Genomic DNA, 16,057 nt, shown 5'->3' on the forward strand with positions numbered 1-16,057 from the left:
AGTTTATAGGCACGTTTATACTAGTTAATAGTAGCTTTTTAGGTCATTTTAAAAAATAAAATGATAAATTTTACTTTAATTAACAATTTTTTTTCAAAAATAATTTAGTATATTATTTTGTATATGTGTGATCCTATCTATTACATAATATTATCAATTATAAGATTCTATTACATAATATGCGCGATTAACTATAGATATAAATGTTATGATTGGCGCTTTTTTGTTGAGAAAGGATTGATGCAATATTTTGGTTAGTACTTAGGTCCTGTTTTCTTCACCTTAATTTTGTTGAACTGAAATTATTTTTGCTAAACTGAAATTATTTTTACTGATTTTCCATTATAATTCTTCTTTAAGAAAACTGAGTTTACTGAACTGAACTTATTTTTACTGAATTGAAATTATTTTTACTGAAATGAAATTAATTTTACTGAACTGAACTTATTTTTGAACTGAAATTATTTTTACGTAATATTAATTTTTTAAGGTGAAAAGAACAGAGCCTTAATGTGTTGTTTATTTCTAAGTGTTATTGATTCTATTGTATACATAATATTATCAATCATAAGATTCTATCAATCAATAATTCAATAATCAATTAAATACTACTAAAAGCGAATCTAAAGACACACTTGTCAATATATTATTAAATAATTTCCCGCCAAAAGTACCTTCTAAAAAAATTATTGTTATGTAAGGAAAAAATAAATTATATCTAAATTATGACATAATTTGTTTTATATAAAATATAAATCTTTTCCTATAAGATTAAACTATCCATTATATATTTACAATTATTACATCTATTTTAAATATTTTCTCTTACAAGCTTTTATTTTTAATATACTCTATAATTTTTAATACTCAAGTCATTATATCAAAAAATTTATAATAAAATTGTCAAAAATATTTAACAATCGTGCATTGCACAGGATTTAACCTAGTTATATACTAAAAGCGAAATCAGGAATGACACATGTCATCTCCTGATTAAATTTTTTCCCGCCCATTTTACTTTCTGTTTTTACACATATTCTTTAAGGAAATTATTTTACAATAAACCAAAATATCTTTCTCCCAATTAAAATTCTTAATAATAGTAATCCTCCATATAAACCCAACTAATATATTTTTAAATATACGGAGTATTTTATACTTGCTCTGTTTTTTTTAGTTGACACCTTTCTATTATCACGCTTTCCAACACATGTTTTTATCGATTAATTTCTCTAATTATCAACATTGTAAAATTAAAAAAGTGGATATTAATAAAATATACATTGAAACGAATTAAAGAGGATCCCTCATGAATATGTTTTATCGTATTTATAAACCACTAAGCGAGTCAAAGCGTGTTGTGTGAATAGTGTAAAAGTCAAACGGTGTCAACTAAAAAAAACGGGGGAAGTATTAGGTATTTATTTTTTTGTAAAAAAAATGAACGTATATTAGGTAAATATTATTTTCTCCGTTTTTAAATACTTACTCCATTTTTCTTTTCTAGCCGTTTTAAATGCTTGGTCAATTTCCTTATTTGGAAAGATTTTACAATATTTTACTCATTTCTCTCACCAAGTGACCCCCATAAATCACATTTTATTGATTTCATATTTTCTTTCCTCCAATTCTCTCAACTACTTTTGCTTTTAACAATTTTTTATTCTTTCACTTACCCCACTACCTCTATATTTTAGTACTTTCTTTAATTTCTCCTAACACTCCGCGCATGGAGAAATTGATCAAGTGATTAAAAACAAAGGGAGTATTAAACAATATTGTTCTATATTATCTTAGTTTTCGATAATGCTATTAACTTTTTTTTTTTCTTCCAATTTTGTTACTTTTGCAATAATGTTTAATTCAATAAAAACAAAATCATTTTGTTAACACACATATATACACACTTTATTTTAAAATCTTAAAAGTCGTATCAATAATAACGTAGCACGCACGGGTACTATCCTTAGTGTTTTATTTTCTTAAAATAAAACCTAATAGACCCTTTATTTTTTTTTAAAAATCAAGTCTAAGGGCCTGTTCACATTTACTGAACTGATTGGAGCTGAACTAAACTGAACTGAACTGAACTGAACTGAACTGAACTAAGCTGAAATGAATATTTTATGAGAGAGGGAAATAAAAAGCTGAACTGAACTGAACTGAAATTAAGTAAATGTGAACAGACCCTAAGTGTCACTAATATTGGTATAACTAGGTATAAAATTAAAGTTATATATATTTTTGGATTGGTATTATGAATACAATTTTTTATTTTTTTTTGTTTTTTTTTCCAGAAAATTCAATGCAATAACTCTTTATTAAATTTGATAACAACCGTGCATTACACGGGACTTAAACTAGTAGAATATTAACATAAAATAACAATAATTACACAGATCAATGACACATGATTTTGACGTGCATTATCAAATTAATATCAGTTTAAGAAGTATAATAAATTGTTATCATAAGGCGTCCTTTAGCGAGATCCATTAAATATATTTGATTTTATTGATGCTAGGATAATGTTTTCCAAGTTATGTGGTTGTAGACGAGCACTTACTATGAAAATTTGAGTCCTTATTTTTGTTGATATGTTTGTTGATAAGTTTGTTATATATTTTATCGTTTATTGAATCTTTGAGTGGTTATCATACACTACCTTGTCAAGAAAATTTGGAATACAAGAAAGTTCAAACGTTGTAAAATTGTCTGATATTTCGTTTTGGAGGAATAAAAACGTTGTACTACTCGTACACTTGAATAATATTAATTCGAGTAACCGAATGGAGTTGGGGTTTGTTATGTTTGGATCAAAGTTACTATTTTAACCTGCCCCGATTTGAATCGGTTCAAATTTGGGCCAAGATCTGTCAAGTTTGGGTTGGGTCAACTTTAGATCAATTCATATTCAGTTCAAGTAATTCATACTAGGTTTAAAGCGGATTTGACCGGGTAAATTTTGAAGCGGATGACTTTGAGTCCGGTTGATTTCACTTCGGTTAAGTTTAGTTTAGTTTTAGTAGGGTAAGGATGATTTAATATCGTGTTAATTTTATTTCATCATATCTTTTTTTATCTTGGCTGAATTTGGATTAGGTTGACCCATTTCAATATTCAAATAAAGCCATTTTAAACTAAAGTAATTACCTTATAATTGGATCACTATCAAGTCATTTATGTCTCATTTAACTCCTTTTTCATGTCGTGTTACCAATCTTTTAAAAACAAGAAGATGAATATTTCTTGGTCTCATTGATGTCATTTATACCCGTTTCAAAGATTAGCATATCATCAACGTATAAAAAATACAATGACACCATAACAATTTGAGAACTTAGAATAATAAATACATATATTATCATAATTATGAGTAAAACCACATGACAAAATTGTAGAATTAGGTTAAACTAAGAAAATCTTTTCCTTGTAAACCTTATAAATAGGTAAAAATTCTACAATGTCATTCTTTAAAAATGACAACACAATTTGCTGATGTGGAAAACTTTGATTGGCCTGTATTTAGTATTTTTTTTTCATTTTGATATTTTTAATGTCCATAATGTATTAAAATTTTTTTTGTATGTATTTTTTTTAAGAAATACGTAATTATAAATTATAAAAAATATAGTTTTTATAATATTAATTATTTTTTGAATTTATAATTATAATTAAAGATAACAAAATTAAAATTGTTCATCATTGTTCATCCATGTTCATCAATCATGTCATAGATTTGCCCCCATTCCCAAAATCAATGTTAGTTGTTGATAAATTCATAAATCCGAACACAAATTGGGATAAAAATTCGAAATAAATTGTGTTTTTGCGTTTGGTTTTTTGCCGATTTTTATTTTAGGTTTTTGTTCATAAGGAAATCTCAACAATAATCTCATTTATAAGTTTTTGCAAAGGACAAATTCCGATTTGAATTGTTCAAAAATATCATTTATGTGGACTCAAGTTGTGCAATTTTGACAAAGAACAAGGAGTATCAAGTTTGTAGAAGATGAATTGGTCGCATCTTTTTTTGGTTCGCAACCCCTATTTGATCCGATAAATGTAATTAAGTTTTCTCGAACTTGTTTGTGGGTTAGGTAATGACCTACCTAATATAGATAATTACCTAACTATATACAAGTAATTACCTAACTAAATACAGGTAATTAACTAACCACAAATAGATAAAAAAAATCACATATCTCAATTCTAAATCAAACAGATCTGCGAAAAAAAATTCAAACAATAAATCGCAGAGCACACCCTCTTTATCCATCAGTTGATTGTAAAAATAATTGAAAGATACGTGTTTTAGATCATCATAATACATGATCCCAAGGCTACTTTCATCATCAAAACTATCAAACAACATTATTTTTACATAAATCATAATTATCAATCGACCAACGAAATTTGTATACGAATCAATGAAGCAGATTCAATTCGAAACCCAACAAATCTGATCATTGGGCAAAATTTTAGTTTGAGTTCCGAATAGATTATACAAGATTTTGGGGTCAGGGTGGTTAATTAAGATCATGAATGAAGAACAATGAAGAACAAAGATGATTTTTTTTTTTATTTTAATTATAATTTAATTTTCGAAAATAATTTTAAAAAGATAAAATTAGTTTTTTAAAAAAAAATAATTACGTGTTCTTTAAAAAAATACATATATTTATAATTATACATACATGTATAGTACATTTAGTATTTTAAAAATAAATAAAAAATAGACCAATCATAACTATGACACATCACCATGTTATGGTGTAACATCCTATAGATAGGCCACAAAACTATCAATAAATTTTAGTGTATTTTTGTTTTGGGATTAACTTTTTAATGCTGCTTGTTTGATTTCTAATGATAATCTTCAATCCATCACTTGTAGCGACTTGATTATTTTCTAGTCGTGACTAGGAAGAGGCGACCATGTATTCATTTGAGAATCAGGGTATTATCCCTTTTATTGAAGCCATAATTTCCATTTTTATCACTTCAGAATTCAGATCCTCAAAACTCTTCACAAAGATTCAAGCTTAAATCGTTGCTAATTCGGATTAAAATCCATGTCACTATTGCCCCAGTTTCAAAATAACTAACACAAGATACTATTATTGTGCATCAAAGCATGGTTCTTACAGGCGTATGCCCCAAACTTGGTGCATATGTTTCATTAAAAAAACCAGAATGAAAAATATTACAGAAATGCAATAAACATATACTTACAGTGAAAAGAACATACTATTAAAATGTAATAAACATACTATTTGTTGAGAATACTAGCCAAGATCCTTTTGTTCAGTCCATCTACACAGGCCCAACCCAGACTCAAGCCCAGACTCAAGATAGATCAAGTATTGTGAGCTCTCCAGCTGACTCGGCATAAGTTGTTATAACAACTTTTCCACCTCAGCAGTCACACTTTTCGTGCTCTCTCTTTCCTCTTTAATTAGTTGGTTATCAGCATTAATTTCTCATTCATTCAATTTTCTTCTTACTCACTTTTTCTCTGTAATAATGAACTCTCAAACTTCCTCCATTTTTGCTCCAAGCTAAAGCTTGAGCTCGATTGATTGAATGATGAAGACAACAACTATTTCTGCTATTTTCTCTATTTTGATTCACAATTTTGACATGGTATCAGAGCTATAATCTGATCGATCGTTTTTTCGCTGCATTTCTGGATTGTTCTTCGTCGTTCTTCGTACTTTTCTGGATTTCTCTTTTTGAGGTATTTTTTCTTCGATTTCTTCTTTGATTGTTAAAATTGAGGTTTCTGTCTATTTTTCATCTTCGATTTCTTCGGTGATTGCTTGTTATTCTTGAGGATTCTGTGTTTTTCTGTTTGGAGAATTTGTTTGTTGATTACGAAGTAATTTCTTCTGAATCGTTCGATCTGTTGAGATATTGTTACGATTTCTGAACTGCTGAATTGTTGTGCTCTTTCGAGCTATTTTCTGGTGATTTTGCTTGTTTTTTGAGGCATGGAAAGTCCAATGAATTCTGCTAGTCGATTTATAGAACCTACTCAGGATCCTTGTTTTGTGTATTACATACATCCTGCTGATAATACCAGTTTGAAGGTCGTTTCTGATCTGTTTAATGGAGAACATTATAGTTCTTGGAAGAGATCTTTGATTTTGCACCTTTCTACAAAAAATAAGATGTGTTTTGTGGACGGTAGCTTACCTAAACCGCCTAGTCTGGATTCTAAGTATAAGGCCTGGGTTAGGTGCAATGATTTGGTTATAGGTTGGATTCTAGGCACTCTAGGTCCTCTTATTATTAAGAGTGTCTTCTTCTATAAGACTGCTCATGAAATCTGGAAGGATTTGGAAGATAGATATGGCCAAACTTCGAATGCTCAAATGTATTCAATTCAGGAAGAGATATTTGCTGCTCATCAAGAGGATGATAGTATTCCTGAGTATTTTGCCAGAATTAAGAATATCTGGGATCAGTTTGATGATGTTTGTCCCTTGCCTATTTGCACCTGTTCTGGTTGCACCTGTAATCTCACTATGAAGTACTTGAAGATACAACAAGATCAAAGGCTTCTTCAATTTTTGATGAGATTGAAAGCTAGTTATCAACAAGTAAGGAGTAATGTTCTTATGATGATGCCTCTTCCTCCTATCAATCAGGCTTACAATCTTTTGTTGCAAGTAGAAAGACACAAACAGTTGAGTGAGTCAGGACATTCTTCTGAAACAATGGCATTTGCTGCAGACAGAAAGAAATTCTATAAACCTCCACATCAGAATCCTCAATTTGGTAACTATGGAAGTAAACCTGCTTCTGGTGATAATTCTTATCCTTCTTTCAGACAGAATATGGGATACAGGAAAAGAGATTTATTCTGTGATCATTGTAAAATGACAAATCATACAATTGATAAATGTTTCAAGCTGCATGGTTTTCCTTCCGACAGACCTCATCAGCCAAAGAAATTTGCTCATTATGCTCATGGTGATGATAACAATTCTGAGACAGATTCTCCTTTCACTAAGGAACAATTAAATGCTATCATGAGTTACATCTCCAAACAAAAGGATTCAAAATCTAAAAACTCAGTTCCTCTGATTGGTGAGAGCTCCAACAGTGCTGCTTTATTTGCAGGTAAATTCTGTTTCTTATCTCAATTTAATTTTGGCTGGATCATAGACAGTGGGGCTACAGATCATATTTGTTATGATCTAAAAATGTTTGATACATTCACTGAGTTTCATAGTCAAGACAATAGTATTAATATTCCTGATGGCAGAAAGATACTAGTGACACATATAGGCACAATCAAGATAAATAGTCAGATAACCCTAAGGGTAGGGGTGTACACCGGTCCAAAACCGGACCGGACCTGGACCGGACCTGTTTGGACCGGGGACCTGAATTGGGTAATTATGAGGACCGGGGACCGGACCTGAATTAACAGGTCCGGTTCCGGGCCAGACCTGAAAAATCAGGTCCGGTCCGGGTTTGGACCTGAATGGACCTGTTTTGTGTCTTTTTCGTTTTTTTTTTTTAATACAAAACCTGTTGGACCTGCATATGGACCTGTTTTGTGATTTTTAGACCTGTTGTATAATTTAATAATTACATACAAACCAAAATTATCAATTACAAAACTACATAAAGTCTATAAAGTCCCGATTCTCAAACACCAAAAATACAAATGAGTCCACCGAAAATACAAATAAGTCCACGAAAAGTCATAAAATTACATAAATTCTCTTAAGTCTCAACTCTCAACTCTCAAGTATTAGGAATACATAAATTCTCCAACGAGTTGTTTTCCCTTTGATCGCGTGATTCACACTAATGAGTCCACGAAAACAACTTCATCGTCTACATCGTTAGATTCACCACGTTGCACCTCTAAATAAAATACAATATAGAATATATTAATGATTGATAACAATGAAATAATAAATTTGGTGTAACAAAATTTCAAATACATAAAATTATTACTACCTTTCTCTATTTCCTCTAACTCTTTCAAATTTTCTTCCACATCAACAATTGGCACTTCCTTAGCTCTAAGCCAATCTTGTGTGCAAAGTAACGCTTGAACCATCTTCAATACAAAAATATTACACAAATATGTATAAACAAAGTCATATTAAGATATAAACAAACTTGATTTTATAAAATAAAAAGATAACGATGCATTACCTTAGGAGTCAAAGAACTCCGAAATGGATCTAGAGTACGACCTCCCGTACTAAAAGCAGATTCCGATGCAACGGTCGACAATGGGATGGCTAGTATGTCACGTGCCATGCGATTAAGAATCACATAACGCTGACCATTCTTACCCCACCATGTCAATGCATCTTGTTCTTCCTCCTCCGGCCCTAATTGATCATTTAAGTACCTATCCAACTCACTTATCGCATACCCACTTGTCCCCTTCAATCGTTTTGCTCTTTCTTTTAGTTTCCTCACATAATCGGAACCCACTCCTTTACTATTATCAATATCCATTGACATATTATCTCCACAATCTGGAATATTAGAAGTAGCATACATTTTTCTATATTCCTCAAATAAAGAGTAAGCGAACTCCTTCACATCATTAGCAAGTTTTGTACCCTTTTCCGGTCCATGCATATCCGTTAGTGTCAATTCAACAATGACCATCTTAGAGTGAGGGTCGAGAAGAAGAGCAACATAAATGAACTTATTCATCTTATCCACATCCCCCCAATACTTATCAAACTTTTTTTTCATTGCAATGGCCATGGCTTGAAAATTCAAGTCCTCACTTTGTTCCCAATTATTCAACATATCATACATAGAAGCAATTTCTCCTAAACCTTTATTAGCTGTCACATAATGGGAACCAGAAATTCGTTTAGTTAACAGATAAAACCCCCCTAGAAACAAAACCAACCTCTCCACTTTTTCCCAATCTTCGGGTTCGGGAGGCCTTTCATTGTCATTCAAATCCTCTCCATCAGGAAGAGATAACCCACTAAAAACACGTCGAAACTTCAAAGCCGTTTCCAACATTATGTATGTGGAGTTCCAACGAGTGGGGACATCAAAGGATAAAGAAGATTTTGAATCTATGTTTGCTTTTTGCACAAGATCTTTGAATCTAAGTATTCTTGCAGGGGAATTCTTAACATATTTCACAGCATTTCTAACTCTATCAATGCACACACCATGTTCTCTAATACCATCCCACACAATTAAATTAATGATATGAGCAATGCATCTAACATGAAGATTTTTTCCATCATTTATACATCCTGTTCTTCTAACCATTCTACTCAAGTGTGCACAAGCAACATCATTTGAAGAAGCATTATCAACAGTGACAGTAAAAAGTTTATCATCAATACCCCAATACTCTAAACATGCCTCAACTGCTTTTCCAATAGCCTCTCCTTTATGACTAGAAATTGGACAAAAATTTATGATCTTTTTATTCAATTTCCAGTCATTATCAATGAAATGAGCTGTAAGACACATATAATTAATTCTTTGTATTGAAGTCCAAGTATCAGTGGTCACAGAAATTCTTTGACATGTCTTAAACATTTCTCTCAATTTCTCTTTTTCACTATAATACAACTTTAAACAATCACGAGCAATGGTAACACGAGATGGAATGTGAAATTGTGGACATGCAACTTGCACAAAGTGCCTAAAACCGGGTTTTTCCACATGCTTAAATGGTAACTCATCAACAATAATCATGTGAATCAATGCCTCTCTAACATCATTCAAGTTAATAATCCTACTCCCACACTTTAATTCACTACTCTCATGTTCGTGATCAAAATACAATTTAGTTTGCTTTTCTTTGCCCTTTTCTTTTTCTATATTAATAGGATTACCGAGACATGATTCTGCATGGTTTTTAACATTTTTTGAACCATTAAGATTACCATCAGCAGCAAAAGTTTTAGGACAGAACTTACATTCAGCTCGTAGTTTTCCATTCTCGACGTACTCTAAGTAATATTTCCAATACTCAGCTTTCCTCTTACTTTTTCTGTTCCATATATATTCCCGCCCCGCTTTTAGCTTCTTATCAGGAGGCAAAGTAGATTGCAATTCTTCCATATCCTTTTCAGAAAGTGGCTGTGACGTTTGTTCAGAAAAAGAAGCAGACCGTTTGGATTGAGAGCTCTCCATCTACAATATAATTATATACAATATAAGTAATTTTAAAGTAACAATTATATACACATACCATTTTATAAAAAAAATTTAAGAGCAACTTACATTGCAAGAATAAGAATCCGTGGTTCCTTGACTTCCTTCACTCCCTGCAAGAATAAAAACAAAAATAACAAACAACTGCAAACAAAAAACTTGTAGGATATTGTTGATAACAAACAACTGCAAACAACCTTTGGTAGCGGCACTTAGAACTTAAGAGGAACACCCCCATTTGCACAAGAATGTCAAAAGAATTCAGAAATCATAAAATGTACCTATCAGATGGATAACATCCACATACAAAATAACAAAGTACCAAATAGAATATAATGTACTAGTTATGATTATGCCATTTAAGCATTAGAGTATTACTTATATCCTAATCTGTATTAAAATTGTCAATTACTGAAAAACAAAACATGAGGTATATGACAGTCATCAAGATGTCCTGATTCAACTCAAGTTTACTAGCCTAGTGCCATGAATACCACCAGCAACAAAAGCTGCTTTTGCATGTTGAAGCATTCTCCCAAGTTCAAGATCTCCGATTTAACCTTCCCAGGGTTTCCATTCACAAAAATATCATCACACTTGAAATCTCAATAATGACGGAAGGATTCTGACAGTGAAGACAATCTAACCCTTTCAAAATCTGTCTAAACCAATTCTTGAAAGCCTTTTTATAACCAAGATTATGTTTCTTGCAATACACGAAGGTCAAAAAATAGACTAGGGACTATAAATAGAGAATAAAAAAAACCATACAGGTAGTTTTTTCTGATACACCTTACTCATATAGAATCTTCACTAAGAGCATACAGTGGAATTCTTGATTATCCAACATCCAAAGTCTACTATCTTTGCCACTTACAAAGATGTTTATTTGTTGGGAGCTGCACGTGAGCTTCGACCAAACTACCAAAGTTGGTTTTGATGTCTAGTTAAGGCTCCTTATCTGCACCTATTGCCACAAAGGTTCTCATTTACCAGCATTTCTGTTAAGAGGGAGTAACTTGCGAAGTTGCCTACAGGTAGACATCAGCTTAAGGATAAGCTAACCTAGATTTAAAATTAGAATGCTAAATGGGAAATCAAAGTCAGATGATTAAGACTACAATTAAATAAACAACACACTACAGAAAGATCATAACAATATCCTAGTATCAGCAATTAGTTTGACATCCAAGGTCCAAGATCAACAATACTAAAAAAACTTCATGATTTCAAATTCTAAATTACCACCCTCGTATTCTCTTTCATCTGTCCAGCTCCTATATTTCACTACTTTTACCCTTCTATCATACTCCTTCAGCTCTCAAAATCAAATCACAGACAATAAATTCAATGTAATATCTTGCTCTATTCCCTGTTCTATTAAAATTCGAAAATAAACCAAAAAAGAAAAAACATAAATTCGAAACCATTGAAGTAAAAAAAAGAAATTCAACATGCAAACATCAAATAATCATTATAAGCAATTGAAACATGAATAAACATATAAATTCTAACACTTAATTCATTATTTCGAATACAAAATACCCAAACATAATTAGATAATTTAGATTTACATTAAAAAAAAAAAATAACTTACCGGAGAAATCGAAAATCGCGCAGTAGCTGTCTCATGCGGTGGTCGGTGGGCGCCTGGGCTTCGCCTGAGAGAGTGAGGAAGGCAGGAGGTGTCGGCGGTGGGCGTTGCCGCGGTGGGCTGAGACTTGCGTGAGTGCGTGACTGCGTGAGGGAGAGGGGGAGACAGCCTGTTGTTTGTTAGGGTTAGAATGAAATGAAAGAGAATTCAAGCGTCACTCAAGGCCTCAAGCTGTCAAGCATTATTTTAATTTTTTTTTTTTTTTTTTTTTTTTTTTAAAAAAAATACAATTTTTCCGGGTTTCAGGTCCGGACCTGAAAACCCCGGGTTTAGACCGGGTCCGGACCGCAACCGGGAACCTTGATTTTTAAGGACCGGGACCGGACCTGAATCAACAGGTCCGGGTCAGGTCCGGTCCGGATCAGGTCGGTTCAGGTCCGGTTTCAGGTCCGGTCCAGTTTTTGTACACCCCTACCTAAGGGATGTCTTATATGTTCCAGATTTTCATTTCAATTTGATATCTGTGCATAAATTGTGTCTGGATAACTCATGTTCTGTGACTTTCACTGGAAATGAATGTCTCATACAGGGGTCTTCCCAGACCAAAGAGATTGTTCTTGGTAGATTGTGCTCAGGATTATATGTCGCTGACCAGTTTTCTGAATCTGAGACTGTTCCCTTGAAGATTTATTCCTCTATAGAGAATAAGAGTCACATTGCTTCTGTTGTTGCTCAGGATATTGCTTTAGGATCTATTAATGATGCAAAGTTGTGGCATCTTAGGTTTGGTCATATACCTTTCCCTAAACTGCAGATTATCTTTCCTGCTCTTAAGGTAAAAGGTTCTGATAATGTTGTTTGTCAAATTTGTCCTAAGTCAAGATAACATAGATTAAGTTTTTCTAGAAGTGAAATAAAATCTGATGTACCTTTTCAGTTGATACATGTAGACCTTTGGGGTCCTTATGTACATCAGACATCTACTGGTTGTCATATGTTTGTAACCATTGTTGATGATTATACAAGGATGACTTGGATCAAGTTGATCAAGTTTAAGTCTGATTTTATTTCTGTCCTAAGGGATTTTGCTACATTTGTTAAGAATCAATATGGCTTTGATATTAAATGCATAAGGACTGATAATGCCAAAGAACTTTGTGAAGGTTCGATTCTTGATTTTTACCATTCTTTTGGCATTGAACATCAAAAGAGTTGTAGTGACACTCCACAACAAAATGGAGTTGTGGAAAGAAAACACAAACACTTGTTGGAAACATCTAGAGCCCTTCTTTTCCAAGCTAAATTACCTATGAAATTTTGGGGAGAATGTGTACTTTGTGCTGCATATCTGATAAACAGAATGCCTTTATCTATCTTAAACAATCTTTCACCTTATGAAAAGTTATTCAAGGCTCCACCTGATTTATCAAACCTGAGAGCTTTTGGCTGCCTCTGCTATGTGTCTACCCTCAAGGCACATAGATCTAAATTTGATCCTAGGTCTGATATTTGTGTTTTCATTGGGTATCCTATTGGTCAGAAGGGATACAAGGTTTTGCATCTTGCAACTTCTAAAGTTACAATTTCTAGAGATGTTGTCTTCTTTGAGAAGCATTTCCCATATCATATGAGGGATGCTCATAGTTCTGATTCTTCACCCTTCCAATTTTTTATGCCTCCTTCTGCTTCTCCTTCCTTCTTTCATGATCCTTTCACCACAAATTCTGATGATAACACAAATACATCACATTCTTCTCCTCCTTCTTCTCCATCTTCTTCTTCTTCTTTTCTTTCTTCTCCTTCTTCTTCTCCTTCTCTCTCTCCTACTGATGTTGTTGACATTCATGATGCTCTTTCTCTGCCTCATTATGAACCACAAATTAGGGCTTCTACAAGGCCTAGAAAGCCACCCAAGCATTTTGGTGATTATGTTATGACTGTTGTTTCTTCTCACTGGTGCAATTTGGTTGCTTTCTCATCTATTTTCCCTCAACATAGAGCTTTTGTTTCTCACTCAACACCTTTATCTGAGGCATATGCAACTCAAGATTGGTTTATTGATTATCCGGACTCCATTGTTCATCATCAACCGATTCTATTTTCGGATCACGCAGCTAGTATCTTTTCAGACTCGTTACCTCAAGATTCTGTTCGGCGACCTTATAGAATCGAAAACTGGTGCTTATCTGGTCAGGATACTTCTAGGATTATTAAGGATGGCTGTCGTTTAGAATTTACAGGCTCTTCGTGTTTTACCTTATCTCGCAGGCTTGCTGTTATTCGCGGGCGACTTAAAGACTGGTGCCTTAGCCACAGGAAATCTTGGGGTATAAACTGGAAAGCTTTATGTTCTGATTTGTCTTCTTCTTCTACTCAATTACAATCCCCAATGGCGCGAGTTCTTTTTCTAAATACTAGGGAAGAGAAGATTGCCGAAGCAAATGCTGCTTTTCTCTATTGGAAACAACGTGCTAAAACTAAATGGGATGCTGGAGGGGAGTCACACTCCAAATTACTGTTTTCGGTGGTCCAAGCTCGTCGTCGTCGTAATCTGATTGTCAGTCTGAAGAATAATGCTGGTATTTGGGTTTCGGATTCTCTTGGGCTTCGCTCTCTTATTCAGGCCTTTTACTCTGATCTATATTCTCCTGTATCTCCATTTGGGAGTGACCCTCCTTTTTCTTGGGATCACCTTGGCCTCCCGACGCTATCCTCGTCTCAAAAGGACATGTCAATGGCCCCGTTCTCGCCTTCTGAGATTAAAGCTGCAATGTTTCATATTGCTAACGACAAATCTCCTGGGCCTGATGGCTTTACTTCGGCTTTTTTCAAGACTCATTGGGATCATACTGGGCATTTGGTTATCTCGGCAGTTCAATACTTTTTTGCTCATGGTTATATGCTGAAGGACTGGAATAGAACCTTCTTAGTCCTTCTACCGAAGGTTTCTCAGCCGGAGTTAGTGTCTCAGTTTCGGCCGATTGGTTTATGTAATATCATGTACAAATGTATAGCGAAATGCATTACTGGCCGTCTGCGAGGGGTTCTTCCATCTCTTATTTCAGGGTTCCAGAATGCCTTTGTGTCGGGTCGCCTAATTTCTGATAATGCTTTGGTAGCTCACGAGCTTCTATCCTTTATGAATGCTTCTAAAGCTCGGAAACGTTTTTATGCGGCTCTAAAGTTGGATATGAATAAAGCTTATGATAGAGTGCGCTGGGATTTTTTAAGTCAGGTTTTACGGGCCTTTGGTTTTCCGCCTTATTGGGTTCATATTATTGAGCAGTGTGTTACAACTGTCTCGTACCAGGTTCTTGTGAATGGGAGTCTTACACCCTCCTTTCGACCACAATGTGGTCTTAGACAAGGTGATCCTCTATCACCATATCTATTTGTTTTGTGTATGGAGGTGTTGTCGACCTCTCTTAGGCGGGCGGAAGAACAGGCTTTGTTTTCTGGTATTCGTGTGTCTAGGGGCGGACCTTCTATTTCCCATCTGTTCTTTGCAGATGATTCGCTGTTATTTTTCCAAGTTTCGCCCCAAGCGTATGACAATGTCATGGCCATTCTTTTGGATTTTTGCTCTGCTTCGGGTCAGATGATTAATCTTCAGAAGTCCTTTGTCAAGTTCAGCCTGAATACGCCTCAAGACTACCGTGATTTTTTAGCTCGCAATCTTCGACTACAATCAAAGGCTTCTTTTGGTACTTATCTAGGTCTTCCTGTTGACCTTGGAAGGAGTAAAGTCGCGGAATTCAGGTTTCTAATTGACAAGGTTGCTAGCCGGTTGTCTGCTTTTGCTTCTCTTCTTCGCTTGTCAGCAGCAGCGAAACTGGTTATCATAAATTCGGTTTTGATAGCATCGTTTAATCATATCTTGTCGGTTTTCAAGATTCCGTCTTCTGTAGCTTCTCAACTTGATAGCATGCTTGCCAACTTTTGGTGGAGATCGTCTGGTTCTCGGAAGGGTTTGGCGTTGCGCTCAGCGTCTCTTCTTCATTTACCAAAAGGTTTGGGGGGTTTGGATGTGCGCAACATTGCTTGCTTTAATTCAGCTATCCTTGCTGGTACAGGGTGGAGGATGATTCGAAATCCTCAACTTTTGGTTTCTAGACTCATGTTTTCGAAGTACCCCTCTCTGCCAGTCAATCCGGAAGCTCGGATTTCTCGCCCCTCTTGGGGCTGTCGTGGGTTGCAGATGGCTCTTTCGGCTGTTTTTTCTGGTGTACGTTGGAAAGTGGGTAGAGGTGACAAGGTACACATAATAGCCGACAACTGGGCTCCTGG

General features: G+C 34.2%; 1 protein-coding gene across 1 annotated transcript; it reads left to right on the forward strand.

Annotated features, from left to right (window-relative positions):
- The first annotated feature begins 5,993 nt into the window (after positions 1–5,993).
- Positions 5,994–7,284, forward strand: LOC110708913. Its single transcript, XM_021887138.1, has 2 exons — positions 5,994–7,128; positions 7,274–7,284. The coding sequence occupies exons 1-2, from the start codon at positions 5,994–5,996 to the stop codon at positions 7,282–7,284; spliced, it is 1,146 nt and encodes a 381-aa protein (XP_021742830.1).
- Positions 7,285–16,057: the final 8,773 nt, after the last annotated feature.

The sequence above is a fragment of the Chenopodium quinoa genome, unplaced genomic scaffold (assembly GCF_001683475.1).
Source record: "Chenopodium quinoa cultivar QQ74 unplaced genomic scaffold, ASM168347v1, whole genome shotgun sequence".
Classification (NCBI taxonomy): Eukaryota; Viridiplantae; Streptophyta; class Magnoliopsida; order Caryophyllales; family Amaranthaceae; genus Chenopodium; species Chenopodium quinoa.